At 31.7% G+C, this 18994-nt stretch overlaps 1 protein-coding gene across 1 annotated transcript in view; it reads right to left on the bottom strand.

The window, feature by feature from the left end:
- The window catches only part of Muc19 (mucin 19, oligomeric), a 68527-nt gene that overhangs the window by 17345 nt on the left and 32188 nt on the right, over positions 1-18994 (bottom strand). The window contains exons 22-37 of the mRNA XM_046435887.1: positions 17948-18097; positions 15930-16024; positions 15382-15508; positions 13798-14044; positions 12408-12460; positions 12221-12321; positions 11825-11976; positions 11370-11508; positions 10249-10353; positions 9959-10153; positions 9144-9383; positions 8915-9071; positions 7811-7936; positions 6699-6840; positions 6026-6057; positions 4354-4395 (exon numbers count right to left, since the gene is read on the bottom strand). Coding sequence (XP_046291843.1) covers positions 4354-4395; positions 6026-6057; positions 6699-6840; positions 7811-7936; positions 8915-9071; positions 9144-9383; positions 9959-10153; positions 10249-10353; positions 11370-11508; positions 11825-11976; positions 12221-12321; positions 12408-12460; positions 13798-14044; positions 15382-15508; positions 15930-16024; positions 17948-18097 — 2103 coding nt within the window. The remainder of the gene's footprint in view (positions 1-4353; positions 4396-6025; positions 6058-6698; positions 6841-7810; positions 7937-8914; positions 9072-9143; positions 9384-9958; positions 10154-10248; positions 10354-11369; positions 11509-11824; positions 11977-12220; positions 12322-12407; positions 12461-13797; positions 14045-15381; positions 15509-15929; positions 16025-17947; positions 18098-18994) is intronic.

The following is an 18994-nucleotide window of genomic DNA, read 5'->3' as shown; positions in this document are numbered from 1 at the left end:
ATTCATTCTTTTAGAAAATGTGATCCATTTTTCTCATCATTGATCAAGTGAGACTCACAAGAAGACTTAAAAACAAAAATCATTACATAGTTATAGATTCTTCACAATCCATCCAAAGCTATTCAGCTTTTAAAACTTTGACGTCAATAAAAGAAACAGGATGTGACTTTCAAGCCTACAGTTTGTCTAAGACAATTGCTCCACAAAAGGATCTACATTTCTTTAAAGGGGTCCTAAAAGCAAGAAATCCAAACTATTTTATTTTCACTTTGGCAACATTCTTATTAGGTGAATTTACAGAAAAGTTTTAACAATATGTTGGTGTGCCTGAGAAGGAAAAGTTTTATTCGTATTTGGAAAATTAAGGAAAATAAAACAGTAGGTTTGGCCTTTTTTCTTTTAGTGTTTCAAAAGTATCAGTAACACACATCACATACCTTCTAATTACCGTCCTCCCTTTATCTTATTAGGATTTCTCAGTCAGATGTAAATTGGCATGTCATTTCTCAGATTTTAAATTTCAGATTTCAGAAATGTTACATATTATTCTAAATATTTTGTACTAAGACCAAGAGTCCTCAGCACAAGTTGAAGTAGACAATTTATGATTACTCATTAATTGAATCAACAAAGATGACCAAATGGTGTGATTCAAGCCTCAAGTCACAGACTTGGGATGGAACTAATTATTATTTGAATGATTTTCAAATTCCCATCTACTGACTAACAAATGAAAAAAGCCTCAGAAAAGAGGTACAGCAGCAGATGAGGAGCTAAGAATTAAATCAAGTCTTACCATTAGTCATTATTTTAAAACTGAAATCTAATAACCAAAATTTTAATTTTCAGTTTATTCAGAAAATAATTTATTCCAGCAATAAGATATGCTACATGCCCATTATAAATTATTGCTGGAAAAGTTTAATTGAAAATCATTTTTTCTATACACTTAAATTATTTGAATAAATTTGTTTAAAACATACAATTAAAAATGAACATTTTTTATATTACTTTTAATCTCCTAGTTTTAGGATAATATTGACTACAATTTCTAGCTTTCATATATAGTAAAGAAAAGAAAATATCCCTGGATTTCTCTAATATGCCAAAAACTATTCATTCTGCTCCTTTTAGACATGGAAACATCATTTAAGCTCTTTGCATCACCTCACCTATGAAATGATGATTCGAGATGGACTGTGGAGAGTAACAATCCTTAATCAGAGGATTATTCATATTTGTGATGTACTACATGAAAAGTACTTAATACAATGACTAAAATGAAGTAAACAGAAGTTATTTTTAGCTATATCTTTTACTGAGTACTAATAGAGCATTTAATTATTGATATTATAATTAGAAAATTAAATGGTCACTCAAATTCCAGTGAAATTACATAAAACATTAGGATTTAGCAAAACAATACACAAAAAGCCATAAATAATACCTAATGAATTCAGGGAGGAAATTCTATTTGTGAATCTCCCCTATAAGTCAATTGTACATTAGATCTATAATTTGTAAAATGCTATCATAAAAATAGTCAATATGATTCTATTGTTTTACAGTTAGTGATGATATTTGAGATATGAAAGTTCATCAGTGGCTCACAAAGACCCTGTTCAGTAATCGCTTCATGAAGTTTGTTTTACAATGGAAAGTGTTAACAAAATTAAGTATTATTTTCCAAACCAAGTGTTGTAAAAAGAAAATAATAAAAGGAAGTTTTACAATTTCTTATTTATAAATAAGAAGTTTGTTTTACAATGGAGAGTGTTAACAAAATTAAATTAAGTATTATTTTCCAAACCAAGTGTTGTAAAAACAAAATAAATAAAAGGAACTGCATGTAAAACCTGAAAGAAAATTAAACCAGTTTTTTTTAATGTCTGATAGCCTACTGCCATATAGTATGCAGATATCATCATCATATTGGAACAATACATGCAATAGTTGTCTATATTACTCATGATTCATATGTGCCTCTGGAATTCACCAAGTAACAAGGAAAATTTTATTACTTTAATTCCTTGCAAAATTTAATACCTTTAAGAGCTGAATGAATGGTTTAATAAAGGTGAACTAAATTGAACCAACTTAATCATCTTAGGAACAACACCAAGCTTAAAATTAGAAATTCAGTCTATTGCCTGTGGCTGATGTAATAGGTAGTAGAGAAAGATTTTCTGCAATGTATACAAAACAATTCAAATGAACTATTGGGATAAAATTTTTGTTGGCCTTGGGAAACTAATTTACAGTTATAGAATGCAGAAAACATTTTGAAATGTGTCAGCCTTTCTAAGATCTACACTGAAAGCCAACAATGCTTGATTTAGTGATATCCAATATAAGAGAAAGTTTGACAGGAATAAACATTTTGTTTTGGGTATTTTTAATAAAACAATATCACACAGTATAGTAGCTGATATGTCAAGATACATATCTTCCCTTTGAAATTAAAAATACACTAATAAGACATTACTATGAATGACAAAGTAGTCATGATTCTGATATTAATTTATAATCCAAAAATAATTCTGGTTTTACAATATATCTTTGTGTTCTACAAAAAAATTTGTCAACTAATAAAATGTGTGGGCTGAAAGATTTATCAGTGTAACTAATATCTAACCAATAATCCAACCTTAACCAGAAATTCTGAACCAATATATAAAACCTGAGTTATAAATTTTCAACATTGTAAAAAATATTTATTGAATACTATTGTATAACCTGACACCAGATGCAAATGGGAATACAAGAATGGTAAGCTATGGTCTGTGACTTCAAGGAATTTATTAATTTAAAACAAGATAAATTAATATATAAAAGGAGAAAGAGAAATAGTACCATGGTGGAGGCTAATTTAGGTAAGTGGCTATATTGGAAATAGATTTAGTATTTAGGAGGGTAATGTCCATTAATGATTTTCTTCAAGTTGTTTATATATTTCAGATATATCTAGATATAGATATAACTATGTATGTAGAAAGATCAGTGACATTTTTCATTGTAAAATTAATTAAGAATAGGTAGCTACATCACAAACAAAAATAAGATGTAGATTCACAGTGGTAAATGTTGGTTAGCCATTTTTCTGAAGTTCTTTTTTTTAATTTTCATTTGTTCATTTACATTAAGGACTTTAAAAACTGAAACTTCAAGTTTAAATTAGAAGACAGAATATCAAGCTAAATTAGGGGAGAACTGTTTGGATTCTCAGAGGGAAAATTCCGAAATCAATATTTCAAAAGTGTAATCAAACTGATGTTGATTCTAATACATAAGATTATTAGATTTGTATATGAAAAAAATAACTTTGATATATGTAAAAAAAACTATATTGGTCATTTATAAAGTTTCTGTTTTACCTACCTTTTGTTTCACTGCTTGATGTTGTAATCCCTGGAGTGGATGATGCTGAATTTGAGAAAACAATGGAAAAAAAATAAATATTTTTTGGAAGCAAAATTATGCTTCTAAGAAATCTGTGGTTATATACAAAATGCACCTACTTGGAATTAATGTTTTAGAGAAATATGATCACACAGGTGAAGGAAAGCCAACATGTGAAATTAAGGTATTAAAATAAACATATCTCAGGTAAAAAGTAAAAAAACATCATTTTGTATAATTTTCCCCAAAAAATCTCTCTCTAAAATACTCTTATAATAAAATAAAGATTGTATACTTCCTTTTAAAAATGTCATTGCAAAGACACAGTACCACAAAAGGAAATTTGAGACTTATAAAAAAATTTCCTAATGATTAAGTTGGGGTTGGAGGTTGTAGCTTACCTGCACTTGAGCTACTGGTAACCAATGTAATTGCTACACAAAAGAAGAGAGAAATATTTGTAAATGTATGTTAAAACAGTACACAGAGACAAGGTTAAGAAGTATTTATCTAGACACGTTTAGAGATCTCTAGATTAAATGATAAAAAATAAAAGTTAAGCTCATGTATCAGATGTTTACATATTTCATATACCTTTGTACTGATGGCTACTACTTTAATTATAAACCATCCAATCAAAGTCACAATTCCTTAGTGTTACTAAGTGAATTTGTAAATTATTCTCAAAAAGTTGTCTGTCTGGCAGAGCCACTTTCTCCTAATAGTCTGCAGACTACTCTTTTCAGGACAAGTAATCTTTCAAGGAAGATGTTCTTCACTATATTACATTTGGATGTGGACCCTGCTCCTAGACTTGAGCATTTAGGAAATAAAGAAATGGAGAATGAACAATTTGAAAAAAAAAAAAGGCCAAATGCCTAAATTGCAAACTCACTTTTTAGAAAATCAAAAATTTAAAAAAAACTAATAAGCATTTTTTTGCTTTTAATTTACCTGCTTTAGTGCTTAAAATGGAGGTAGCTGTTGTCGTGGAAACTATGTAGGGAAGACAAGATTTATGAAAATAGATCAGTTGAACAAAATTTTGGTAGGAAATTTAATTAAAGAACACAGTTGTCATAAACAAAAAATTAAATTTCTGAAATTGTGTATAGAGATTAAATTACAAAACAATTTTTCATTTAAATAAATACAAGTAACACTATATAAGTCCACCAATAATAAAAAATTATTTCCTGGTATTACCAGTTAACTGAAATCCTCCCAGGAATTATATAAGGTCTATTTGTGGTTCTAGAAATACAATTCAGAACCCTGACTGTGATAACTTAGCCTCTGGTAGATAACCCATGATAACTAAAATTTATAAAGCACTTTACAGAAGGTCACCTATCTTTAAATATATTATCAAAATCTAAAGCTTCCAAGCTCTGGATTGATTCCTCCTCCAAATATTAACAGCAAATAAAATCCCTTCTTAAATCATACAAGACAGGAATCTGTAAGCATATCATAGCAACTCCAAGAGTATTTATACTGCCATTAAGTTCAATGTCCCAACAGTAAAGCTGGACTATATCTTGCCCAGAATCCTCTTGAATGGACATAATGAATTGCCTCTGTGGTTTAATGCTAATGCATGAATAAAGAAAAAAGAATTAAATTTTTATTTTTGTATTGTCAAATAAACCCCCCAACATAGTGAGATTTAAAAATATTAACTTCACAGAAAATCACATTACTTCTATTTTATTATTTAACTATTATCTAAAAATGTCAAGCTTTGGATGATGATATTCATTCAACTATTTAGAATAAAATACTTATTGTATGTTCTAATCATTTTTCTAATTTAATTTATAGGAATAGAATAAAATAATAGTGACATTTTAATTTTAGTGTAAGATTTTCATATCAGTTGATTTACCTCACATATTTTTATTGTCACAGATTCATATGAAACTCTACATGATTATCCCCAAAATCAGAAATACACATTTTAAATATAATGATGACTTTACCTGTGAATGTTGAATTTGTAGGAGCAGGTTCTGAAATAATCATAACTTAGTGTTATTGACACAAATAGAAAAATTTGGGGAAAAAATTCCTCTCAAGTTACTACTTATAAGCCATGTATCTGGCTTTCTTTTTTTCATTTACATTTTTATAGTTCTTAATCCAAAAAAGCCATAGCTCAGGTACTCTTTTGAAGCTTATTGAGATTTTTAAGATATCCTTTGCTCATGAAAAATCCTTCAATTATTTCTGTATCTGATCTTTTCTATATTGGTTCTCCAATATAGAACCTTTTCTCCAATACAGAATTCTTTCCACTCTGTACCTCCATTAAACTCTTTTAACTGATGTCTCACTCCCTTTATTCCTAGGACCTACAGAGACAGAGAGACAGAGGCACACATCAGTAAAAACCACTCGTGTGTGTCAGTCAGGCCCCATCTGACAGCTATTCAAAATGTCTTTGCTGCATTGGTTTTGAAAAGTGACCGACTCACCAGGAACAATCACATGGAAATAGAACAGTGCCAATCCCCTGAGGAGCAGTCAAAAGCATTAAGTACCTGCTACTCTGATATTGATGGTATTAAAAAAATCCCTTATCTCATCTGTCCTAAATCAATTTGAGTAAAACGTAATGACTCACCACTGCACTCCAACTCCCCAGCAATACAATTGCTGAAATGTAAATTTTTTAAAAAAAGAATGAGTTTGAAATTTTGATTCCTAATGACAGATCACAGATTTAAAACAAATTTTCTAGCAGTGAAAATCAAACAATCAAGTAAGAGAAGAGTAATTATTTTCCCCTAAGGGCATATTTTTAATTCAAATGGCTTGTTTTTCATGTACTAATGATTTCACTGAGTTCTTGGGACTTGAAGGAATGGTTTACAGTCAAGCTGTGATGTTTCCAACACAAATTATTTGATTGTCGTCTACCCTAGTATGATCTCATTCTTACATTCCATGTCTGAAAGCTATAACAATGATCTTACATTTATAGAATTACAACTTTTTTCCCTAAAACTATAAGGTGAAATTTTCTGTCCTGTCTTTTTGTATTGCTAAGCTTAAGATTTAACAAACCACTTGTTGATTTGTAAATTTTCTTAAAAAATACAAAATAACTAACATTACTAGCATAAAACTGCACCTAAAATCTTGTTTATAAATGCCAAAATTAAAATTTACATGTGTGCATGCACACACACACACACATACACACACACTTGTTTGTTAGTTTGCTTGCTTTCCTAAATGAAAATGCAAATAATAATAAAATAAAAGAGTTTACTGAAATGATCAGAGTAGTTTACCATGTTCTTCCACAATTATCTTCAATGACTCCCCCTGCTGGAATGATGTCATTATAGAAGCAGCTGCACTCAGATAAACTGACACATTTCATGGTGTTCTCATCCAGATAGGGAGCACTTTCTGGGCATTTGGCATAACAACCTGTATGTAAAAATGATCCGCAGCTCATCTTTATTTACTGATAGGCATCAGACTGCATTACATATTTGTAATATTACTTGAATGACTGCATAAGCAGTGGATGACGGAAAAACATCACACACATAATAAAAATATAAGTGAACAGGATTTAGATCCTTTTGCAGTGAAATCGCAACCAAAGAACTTATACATTCAGGTAATTTTTTTTTTCCTAAAATGCTTTCTAAAATGTTTTTAAATGATTTGCTGCTTTAATGATAGACATGATGTTGAACATGCAACAGGCTTTGGTAAATATGTATCTTGAAATGGTAATGTCCCCAAATATCTACTTTTACAAGAGTAGATGAAGATACAGAAGTTACAATAAAATCAGTTGCAAATATCTCAAAGCCTATAATTTAACACAGATGTGGCTTTTGGAAAGTTTTTGTATCATCCGTTTTTTCTTGCCAGTTTCTTTCTTTCTTTCTTCTCTTTTTTAATATCTTTATTTATTTATTTTTTAATGTGGTGCTAAGGATCAAACCCAGTGCCTCACGCATGCCAGGCAAGCAAGCTACCACTTGAGCCACATCCCGGTTTCTTTTTAAGATATACAATGTTAAGAATAAAATGTTGCGTAAGTATCAGATACTGGTAACTGGCTTCTATTGAAGCAAAATTGTATGATGTATCACATTCTGAAACTTCTTTCTCATCAAATTATATCCTCTAGGGAAAAGTATGAAGATTGACTATAGGATCATACCCCTGTTCTCTCTTCCTGTGTTTCTCTCCTGCATCACTAAGAGATAATTTGTGTCTAGAGAAAATGTTTCTAATGGAGAAACATTGTCATAATAAAGAAAAATTACTATGCATTAAATTACAAAAATGTAAGACACTGAATTGTAATAGTAAGATTTTCAGTTGTAAAAAACAGTATAACTTTTACTACTTTGTGGATATTATTAGAATTTTGTCATACCTTCTAGAACCGCAGAAAACTTCTTGCCAATGACCCGATCCTTGCATGTCTTTGCTGTCACGGTACCACAAGGTTCATAATGCCAGCTGCATTCCCCAGGTGCGTTGTAGTAATCACAGTAGACAGCTACGATTTAATTATATCAAATTACTTTTCTTCATCATCTGACAATTTCAGTTTCTAAAGCACTTTTGAAAGGGATCTTGGATAATATTAACAATAAACAGACCTCAAATGTATCACTCTGTCTTACCAAGTTCCTTTGGCTTTACCTAAATTGCCATATAAACCCAAACAGCTCATTTAAAAAAGGAAGGAGCTTATAGACTCAAATGACTTCTTTCCTTTAGCATCACACCAAGATTGGTTTGAGATGCAAACATAAGCATTCACTTTTTTCCCATTTGGAGATATTTTAGATAGTACGTTTAAATTTATGGTTTTAATATTCAACTTAAGTTTGGAAAAATAAATCTGTGGGAAAATTAAGGTTTTAAATTATGTGAGTAAAAGTTCCTAATTGAGGTAACTAAAGATGCCAATATAATATAATGCTGCACACTGTAAACTGAATAAAACGAGGATTCTTTTTTTGATACTTCTCTTTGGTTATATTCTCTCTCATAATGTCTTGCTTAGAGTGAAAAGAATTGACTGACTACTGTCAAGTTCCATAGATATGAAGACTCATTCATTCTATATTCAATTTATAGTTCATCTTAGCTCTATGAAAGTTTTCAAGGAAACAAGACATGTAGAGATTTCAACAAAAATTAGCATATGAGGTAGATGTTTAGGATTACATACATATACCAAGATAAGAAAACAGTGTATTGCTCATCTAAATATGAATATGAGGGATTTTTTTTTAATCAGTATTCAACTTTTTCCTCTGTAAACAAGAATTTTTGAAACTAATATTGAATTGAAATGCTATGCCAGTTGCTATATTTTTGAAGTATTTTCTACAATAAATAAATGTATTAACATGTTTTTAAGCATTTCTTGGTTCAACATAGAAAATATGAGAAGTAGATAGACTGTTCAACAGAATGAAAACATAACTAGATAAAACCAAAGAACCACCACATGGACCTGACTTACGACAGAGGTTCGGCTTTCTCCAGGAGACGCAGACTCCAGCTGCACTGCATGCCTCTGCATACATTGCTACCGCAGTACAAAAGCCCTGGTACTTCCCCTCCATGTCACATGCACAGGCTTCTTCAATGCATGCTTCATAGTAAGCATTGGGGTCAACCTAGGCAGAGCACAGAACATGAGCATCTGGGAAAAAAACCCATATAAACTGTTGCTTTCAGAGCAGGGCTACCTTGCTGTGGCAGTCAGTGAAGGTGCTGTCTCTGATGATCTCACATTTCCGTACAGCCCAGGCTTTGCAGTATGGGTTTGAGTCACATGGGAAACTCTGAGTTACTGTGTCGGAACATTCCTGACTTGTTTTCCAACTATTTCCAAATTCCAGTGCTCCAGTAGCCACTGATGAGTACCTTGTTGTGAAATCATCTTTGAGGTCCCCATTGTTATTTCCACAAAGACCACATACTTTGCCCTGTGTTGAGAAGAAAGGGAAATTTAGAGATGATTTATATTAGGTACATAGAGATGGAGAGAGATATACACTATATCATAAACCTGCTAAATTCCAAATTTTGGAAGACAATCAGAATTTATGGAAAAGATTTTGCTACCATTGAATCTGAGGTATATCATACTACAAAATGATCTAGTATCAAGAAGAATAAATGCATTAGGAATGAAAGCAATTTTATTTGTGAGTTTCAAGTTATTCATCCATCTACTCTCAGGTTCTTAGAATATTTGCTTCAAGGAACACATTTCATTCAAAATACACACCTACCTCAAAATCATATTATGTGATTCTCTCAAGCAACCAAATATGGTTAAACTAGATTTTTTCAGGTTTATTGCATTTACCATGTTATCAGATTTCATCATTTTTTATTGTGTTTCTTATTTTGTATAAGATTGAAGAGGTGTGGAGGGCTTACTACTTAACACAGACTCCACTAATGTCCCACTCCCCACTTGTGAATACCTGCCTCTGAGTTTCATAACAGAAATGAATTTGCTTCCCCCTTGATCACTTCTTGGTAACACACATACTTGCCACTGTGGATCCAGTAAAACAGAGATTCTTGTGTTTTTGTCCCAAATCAGGCTCATTCCATTTTGAAGTTTCAGAATCAAGTACAAGCCCACAGTATGTACAGAGTAGGCATTTTCGCTGAGTTCACATTCTTTACTCTCTGTAGTTTTGACTGTTGTGACTTTCCCATCTTGTAAGACAATATTCTGATCCTAAAAATGAAAAAAAAAATAGACTTAGAGTAACAGTTTCATTTGGATGTTCATAGTCTAAGAGAAAAAGCAAATGAAGAGAAATAGTTCTGTACCTTAAAGGCAACTATGATTTTCCTTGAGCAGGTAAGCCCATCTTCACAGCAAGGGACACTCTCAGTTAAAATACGGAATGTGCCGTTTTCTTGACCACAGTAATCCTTGAAAAGTGATATTATTGAAATAGTTTATGAGACAAAGAACTCAACTGCAATATTGGTATCACACAATTGTTTCTTAAAGAACAATTCCTTAAACTCAATAAATCACTGTATATATCACAGATATAAAACTATACACATTAAGAGGTTAAGAAATGTGCCCAAAGTTACACTTTTGTGATATGGAATTTCCAAAATACAATGATATAACTGCATTTATGGATAACCTTCTCTGACTCAGTCCTCTTTCCATTACTTCCACAATGGTTTAGAATTATACCATAAATGTATAAGTATTTAAACCATGTGTTTGTAATAATTGATTTATTTCTAGGCTGTGTAAATAGCTAAAATGAGCTTTTCTTCCTCAGTGACTTATATAAAACTTGATATTCAATCAAAACTAGCATATAAATACAAAAAAATCAAAATTTCAACCATTAGATGTTACTGAGGAAGCAGCTTAATTGTAAAAAGCATGAACTCTGGAATGAGATTTTTTATTGTTGAGTATATTTTCTCTTAGTTACTTAATCACTTTAAACTTGATTTCTTCATCTGCATCACAGGGATATGAATAGTCTTGAGTATTATAATTATTAACAGCAATAAAATATGTAAATGTGCCTGGCAAAGAAGTCCTTATAAAATAGTAGCTGTCATTGCTTCTACTGCTGTCATTAGAAAAATACCTAACTTTTGAAGCACTTCACATTTTTGCTCTCATTTAGTTTCAAAAAGGGGCTATTTCTGTGCATACTTTATAGATATACAACTACACACATTAAGAGGCTAAGAAATGTGCCCAAATTAAAAATCTGATTAATAGCAGAGTAGGCTGAAATCTTAGGCTGGACTCCAGAATCAGCATTATAATGTGTCATAGTTTACTGGCTTCTAGAAGCTTGTAAGCGGCCTTTTTCAATTTTTTCCCATTTTGAAAATAAAATTTTCCTGAACTCATCTACAAATGAACAAAGTACAGAAAAGTTATCACAAAACACATCAATAATTACCTCAAGGAATGAATACTGGCAGAGACCATCAAAGCTGTAACTTTTCCCATCAAAAGTTCTAATATGACCTTCCCCATAGATGTGGCAGGTGGTCTGACATTCATTTTGTGTGCAATTCCAAGATCCTTTTATACAAGTACTAAAAGGAGAAAAATTAATGTGATAATTATAATATGCCAGGATTCGTTTACTTATATTGTTTTTGTAAAGAGGCACCAACTAATGTTTCATTTTTACTTAAGTTTTAGAGTTGTCTTCATATATTATCTGAATATCATTATACATAGTGCTTTACAATGTTTCTATATTTAAAAAAGTAGCATCTTTTTCTAACTGCATTTGGACATTGCTTTCTTAAATATCACAAGGTCTGACTACTCTTTCCCAGGAAAACTAAGAACACATTGTATATTTTATAACATCCAAAATAAAAATAGTAATCCCTTATTACACACCATTCATTGCAGCCAACCGAAGTGACACTTCCTTGGTCATATTCTCGTTCCCCAAAAGAGCATGGGCAATCATCAGGAAAGACACACTTCCCTTTAGAATTTCTAACCATCCCAACTGGACAGTAGCACCCACGTTTGCAAGGCAAGTTCTCCTACAGAAATAAATTTTTAAAAATATACCATGAGACAATGTTGTGATCAGGTCAAATAATCAGTATCAGTTTAAATATATAAATATACCAAGTATATTTTTGAGGTCAATATCTTACCATTCAAAATAACATACACATACACAAAACTTGTCCTTCTAATTATTTTTTCTTAAAAATTTAAATTTCCTTCTGCCCTAAAACAATAAAACTCTAAAAGGCAAATGTGCAATGCCATATTACTTACATCAAAAGCAGGTATGTTCCAAGTGGAACATGTTTTATCAGTTCTTCTCTGTGCCTTGGGATCACTGCAGTCTACATACTCAGCCCCTCCAGAACAATTTTCTGCAAGATAAAGGAAGTTGTTTATTAATCAGTTTATTTTAGCCACAGTAGATATTTTAGGCTTGTACCATAGCTTCAGCACTTACGTAGGGTTAAATTGATGGGAATTTGGCAAAGAAGAACTCCCTCCTGACAGACACTGGAAAGAAAAGAAAATTATACATTTAAACATTAAATTCCAAGGACAATTATATGAATGAAACAGTCTCTTATAAGTACTAGAGGAATCTACAAACTTCTATGGACATCAGACAAAAGGTTGTCTGGATCTTAAGGGATAAAAGTCAACAGATACTACTGACAAAAAGCAAAACTGTGACAAGAAAGAACAAGATAAGTTTCATGAGGCATGTTTGGGTTAAAAAATAGAATGCACAATGGATAACCTGAATAGGGTAGAGGTGAAGGGAACCGTAGTTTAGGGGCACTAGCCTAAATTTCTCTAAATAGTTAATCTCTTGATTCCCCCAACAATAGAAGGAAAGAAAGTATTATTACAAAACTCCAACAAATGTTTATGAATTCTGATGGAAGAGATACTTATTCTTCCCTTTGGAATGGCCAAGAAAAATCTTTTGTTGTTAAATGATAGCTTCATGAAACTAAAGAGAGAAGCCATGTCCAAAGTTGTTTGAAAAGACTACTTCATTCTTGCAAGTTATGCTGACAAGAATTCCTAGTTCATCTATGGAATAGGAAATATGGATAAATTACTTAATTTCAAACAGCAGAGATCAGTCTCCTCAGCCATTATAATACAGTAAAAATTGTTAACTCTTCAGGAACTGTCTAAATTCCTGAGTATGGTCTAATCATGTTTCTAACCCTAACCTATGCTACAACCCACATGGGAAAAACTTCTTGTTCTGTTTAATCTACAGAAAATAATTTTCCACATCTCAGGTTTTTTTCTGGAAAAAGATTTAGCCTTGGGAAGACCTCAAATGACAGTTTTTGTTTTGTTTTGTTTTTGTGGGAGGATGTCCTTCAATGCCTCAGCTAATGGCTGGCATCTTCTACTCTGTCTTACAATACACAAACATCATTTTAACATTCTGCTAACTTTGAGTCCAAGACAGTGTTCACACTGTTTTTTGTTGTTGTTGTTGTTTTTTTTTTTTTTTTTTTTTTTTTGGGGGGGGGGGCGGTAATTCAAGCACTTAGCATAAGGCTAGCACTTACTATGGGTTTGCTGGATGACATCTGCTAAACGACCCCTAGGAAGCATTGAACATGAAATCATCTTGCATTGTCTATTTATAGGAAATGCTAGGATATGTTTCTACTGGTGTTTAAAACCAAACCAGAGTAGGGTAAACTATGTATGGTCTCCAGAACAAAACAGGCAAAAGTTAACTTTGATAAGAAATGAAGAATGAAGCTAGCCTAAAGACTTCACACTAGCAACCGGCTCTCTGAAGAAAATACAATATCTTGATTTCAATGACATAATAAGAATACGTGCAATCTCCATACCATTTATTGTCATCAATTTGGATGGTTTTGTCTGGTTGTACAACCTCATCATTTATGTAGCAGTCACATTGAGATTTCTGAACACAGTTCCCTTCATTATTCTGGTATGTTCCGTCTGGGCAAGTACATCCATCAACTGGAATATCTTCTACATCACAGCTCCTATCTCTCTCTGACAATGATCGGCAAGAACTATTGCAGGCTTTTACATTGTATTTGAAAACTAGGCCACTTGGACAAGATTGTTCTGTAGGTAGAGAAAAAAAAATAACAAATATGCATCTGTCCAGAGGGGAAAAAGGGTACACATATATATGTCAATATTATAGTGAAAGAAGCATAATTGTGTTTATGAATCAAAAGGAGTGCTTATTCATTGGTTTTTTTCACTTTGTTTTTAGTCAATATTGAGTTCCTACTGTATATTTAAAGATTCTGCTGGGAATATCCTCCACCAGGATAGTAAACACACTTCCCTCCTATGGCTTACATTCCTGTTAAAAAGAAAATGTGTTCATTCAATGATGAATACAGATGAGCAGCACTAAGTGTTTATAGCTGGAGATTTCCACTAAGGGAAGAGGGGATAGCTGAATAGCAGGAAGGCAACCCAGAGAGAGGTAAATATATATATGGGGAATAGCCTATGTGAGAAAAGAGGATCATTCTTTCAAAGAATCCATAGAAGGACAGAAGCTGTATAATTCCAGGGACAGAATCAATGTTTCGAACTCACAGGGACTACTACATGGTTAGTTTTTAGTCTTAGAACTATGATAATCCATTGACTTGATTTTCACTGGAGTGTTCTATGATAATTTACTTTTACTTGGTTTTATTTTCAAGATTAACCTGGTTTCTAAATAGAAAATGAATTAGAAGCAGCCAAGGCTAGATACTGAAGGAGGCCTTTGCAATAATCCAAAAGAATAAATGGTGGTTTCTTGAATTACATGGTGGCAATAGAGGTGAAAAGATGTGATAAGATTTTATAGGTGACTAACCCTATCAATTAACTGGTTGTGGACTATGAGGTGTTAAGCATAACCTATAAGACAGGTTTCAATGTAGTTTGTTTTTGTTTTTTCCTTTTGGTAAATCAAGTATTATAGTGAAGTCATAATCATCGAGTAACAACAAATATTTTAAAACAAAATACATGTTTATAAATATGATAGTTGAGCCCCTGGCTTACAAATATTTTTCAAAATAAATTATTATTATTATTATTATATCATTTCAAAATAATAGTTAATATATTATTTAAATTTTAGCATACTGTTGAAAAAGATTACTACATAGTCTATTTGATTTATATATAAATATATTAAAGATGAGTAATGATGTCAAAATTCAAGGATTGCTCAATGATATTAAAAACAAAGAAACATTTTTTAAAAGAACCAAGGACAGTTTGAAAGTACATGTGCCTAAACCATACCTTCTATTTCACTTTCTCTCTCTCTCTCTCTCTCTCTCTCTCTCTCACACACACACACACACACACACACACACACACTCAGATACACAGAATGAAGTGAAACTGAGAAGGAAGTCATTATCTGAAGCCACCATCCCACTTACCACAGCGTCCTGTTCTCCATCCATCTAAGTGTGTTTCCTTCTCAGCACAAGCTTTCACATAGTTGCCTAAAATCGTACACAGGCAGTCCTGACTCTTTTCACAAGAGCAAGTGTATTTTTTGCATTCCTTTAAAATTAAAAAACAGTTACATTTCATTTTAAAATCATTCGAAAGAACAGGCAAACTGGATGTAAAAAATCAGCTCATAACCATTCCTTTGCCCTGAAAGAATTATGACTTTGAAATATTTTGGAAAAATTTTAAAATATTCTAAAAGCAAATTAATTAGTAATACACTTATCAAAGAACTTAGAAAAAGAAAATCTTATCCAAGATTTTTATCATTTGGGGTTATTTTCCAGTACTACATTTTTTCTAAATTAATATATCTAAAATTTGAATAAATTAATGGAATCTAAACTTAAATTTAACTATATACTTAATCTATTGACAATAGCTATTACTAGAGAAAGTTTAAGATCTACATGTTTTTCTTGGTATCAACAAAATATTTCTCAAAAAGGGCTCTTAATGTTAACCCTCATACCTCATGATAGAATTTAGGGTTCACAATTGAATGGCAGGAAGCAAAAGGCCCACTTGAATCAAGAAGAATTTCACAGTTACTTTCAGCAAACTTTTCTGGAAAGAAAGAAATGCACACAAAATTGTCACCAATAACATCATAATTTCCTTAATTGAAAGAAAAGATATAAATTTTAGGAGTTTTGTCTTTATTAAAACAATTGGGGTTTTTTAATATTTATTTTTTAGTTTTAGGTGGATACAATATCTTTATTTTTATGTGGCGCTGAAGATCAAACCCAGGGCCTCATGCATGCTAAGTGAGCACTCTACCACTGAGCCACAACCCCAAGCCCTAATTGTATTTTTCAAGTATTTTGCTATGTTAAATCTAATATTCAAAAATACCATGATATGATTAAAGCATCTTACATAAAAAGGCAGAATCTTTATTAGCTTTGTATATTTTTATTAATTTATTTAACCTTTCTCTGAAATGCAGTTTCTACATAAAAATTGTAATAATGGGACCAGATTATAAATTTAGGTGACTTTAAATTTTAAAATGTAGATTAATGACTAACTTGTGGCAAATCAGAAAATGAAAGAACCATAACACCCCTTCCCCCAACCTGTCACCCCAGAATGCCTTATCCGTTTTTCTGAAGATCACACATTAGGATGACCAGTATCAATAATTCAAATTCACTAATTGAATTTTTTTGAAATGTGCTTAATTGATATTTGTTGATTTATAAATAATAAAGCTAATACTAAATTAACAAAAATTCATAAAAATATCATCTGAATGACAAATACTTTGCTTAATGAATTTTCAGCAACAAAGAAAGCTGAATCTATTTAAGACATTGAAACTAATTTCTCAAATTCTAACAAATTGGTAACTATTTTATTTAAATATTACTAACAGCTTATTAAAGTTCAATTTAATTTTGTGTTTATGTTGTTAAAATATAAAACACTGAAATTTAAATCAATTTATACATCTATTCAAAGTGCAGGCATGCAGTCTACTTAATATAAATCTGCTTGGTTTCTTATAAGATATGTACTTTTGTGTATTCTCATTATAATTATTTTCATTGCAATAGCCCCCAAAAACAATATAACATGACAAAACCTTGAAATATGCATTACCATGTTTACACTAATGCTCCTAAAATTAGTAGATAAAATTTTCAAAAGTGATTGTTTTATAATAATTTTAAAATATTATTATAAGCTGATTAAACTTTGTTTCAAATACATGGATTTATTTAGAAACCACTAATTAACATGTCAATATATTTTAACAGCTTCCATTGTATTCCTTATTCACGAAAGAAGCAACATAAAGCATTAATGGAAATCAACAATTCTAGGGAGCAATGAAAGCATGACTTGGATTTAAAATACCTGGATCATAACTTCATCTGTAATCCTTATTCATAATACACTCTCTGAGCTCCATTATCAATATCTACATTAGGAAGGATAACCCACCCCCACTCTGTGTCCTTCATGAGTATTTTTACAGAAATAAATTGGGTTAATATAAATGAAAATATTCTGGTAAACTGAAACGCAGGCTGAGTCATACAAGTTAAAATTTTATTACAATCTATAATTGAGGTTTGGTATTACTTATACCAATGAGAGAAGGGATAGGACACAACTCTAAAGCGACTAAATCATTTTTTGTGTTGAATTCATTTTAATCAATGACTATTTCCACCACTCAATTAAAGAAAGGAAAATTACAACTAAATTATCTCAAAATTATCTCTAACCCTATTATTCTATAATTATTTTTAAAAACTATGCAAGAAAGAAAAACATAATAGATTAACCCCCCATGAAATTGAGTTTTCTAGGAGCATTTCAGTCAGACGGCTTCTCTACTGTTTCCTCCAGAACCAGATCAACATAACAAACATTAGCTAAAGCCAGGATTATCTGATGAATTCATTATCATCAGGATAAACACATAATGCTACAACCAAATATTTAATTGCAGATTAGATGTTAAGTTAATAGTACCTTTTTCTATACTGATACATGAAGAAGGGTTTCCTTTAGGACAGGGCATCATTTCCCAAGAACTAGCAAATGCCTGAGAGGTCTTCTCCAATATATTCTGACTTGACATGTAATCATCCTCAGCTTTGTTGTTGTAGGAACCACAGAGTCCTGTATTATAATCATAGCAGAAACAAAGTTTAACATCTCACCTACTCAAGGTTTTGGATGCACATCCTCATTTTATTTCTTTGCTTATATCAAAATCTGAGCAAGCTACCTGAAAACACATTTGTTTAGACTTTATAAATATAAGTAAAATATTATGACAGATTTCATTCAAATTTCCTTTCAAATCCTAGAGCACTGAAACACCATTTGCCTTGTTATACTGTGTTTTTTTCTGTTTGTCACTGAAGCTTTATCACTTTTGACAATGCTTAGTAGGAAGTATGCTTACAAGTAGAAAGTTTATGATTGCACCATTTTTATGGTATTAGTGCACAGAGAGAAACTACATCAAGGGCTATGTGCCAGTCTTACCTAGATCCTTCTGACCCATTTGTTACACATTTTTCTCCGTGCAAATAAGTTAGTGTCTCATGGAATGGTATCTCTCAAAAGTTTGTATCATTTATAAATTAATAGCTCTTTGTGGGGCATTTCATCATTGTTTTGCTTGTTGTGTTAAATATCCACGACTAAATTTAACATCTGATTATAAAAAACCTCAGTGAAATAAATGACTATTATGTTTTGGATCTATAAAGTCCTCCAATGAAGAAATGTTCAGAGGTGAGGATTTAGGGAAGTGGGACTCTGACCAACAGTTTAATCCAGTTAGATTCACAGCTGAATGGCATCAGTGGGAGTTGATGGAAATTGTAGGAGGTAAGGCCTCATTGGAGGAAGTAGATCACTGCAGGGGCATGGCCTCAAAGGGTATTTCTAGTCTCCAGCTCCTTCCTCATGATCTGTCTTTTGCTCCCTCTCTGTGCTTTCTAACTACCATAAGGTAAGCAGCTTTCTTCCACCACACCCTTCCACCATGATGTTCTCTCTCATCTC

This window comes from Marmota monax, unplaced genomic scaffold (genome assembly GCF_021218885.2).
Source record: "Marmota monax isolate L192 unplaced genomic scaffold, Marmota_monax_Labrador192_F-V1.1 WCK01_AAM20220418_F8-fsc00012, whole genome shotgun sequence".
In the NCBI taxonomy this organism is placed as follows: Eukaryota; Metazoa; Chordata; class Mammalia; order Rodentia; family Sciuridae; genus Marmota; species Marmota monax.
Note: the sequence above shows the minus strand (reverse complement) of the source record. Positions and strands in the feature narration are given on the sequence as shown.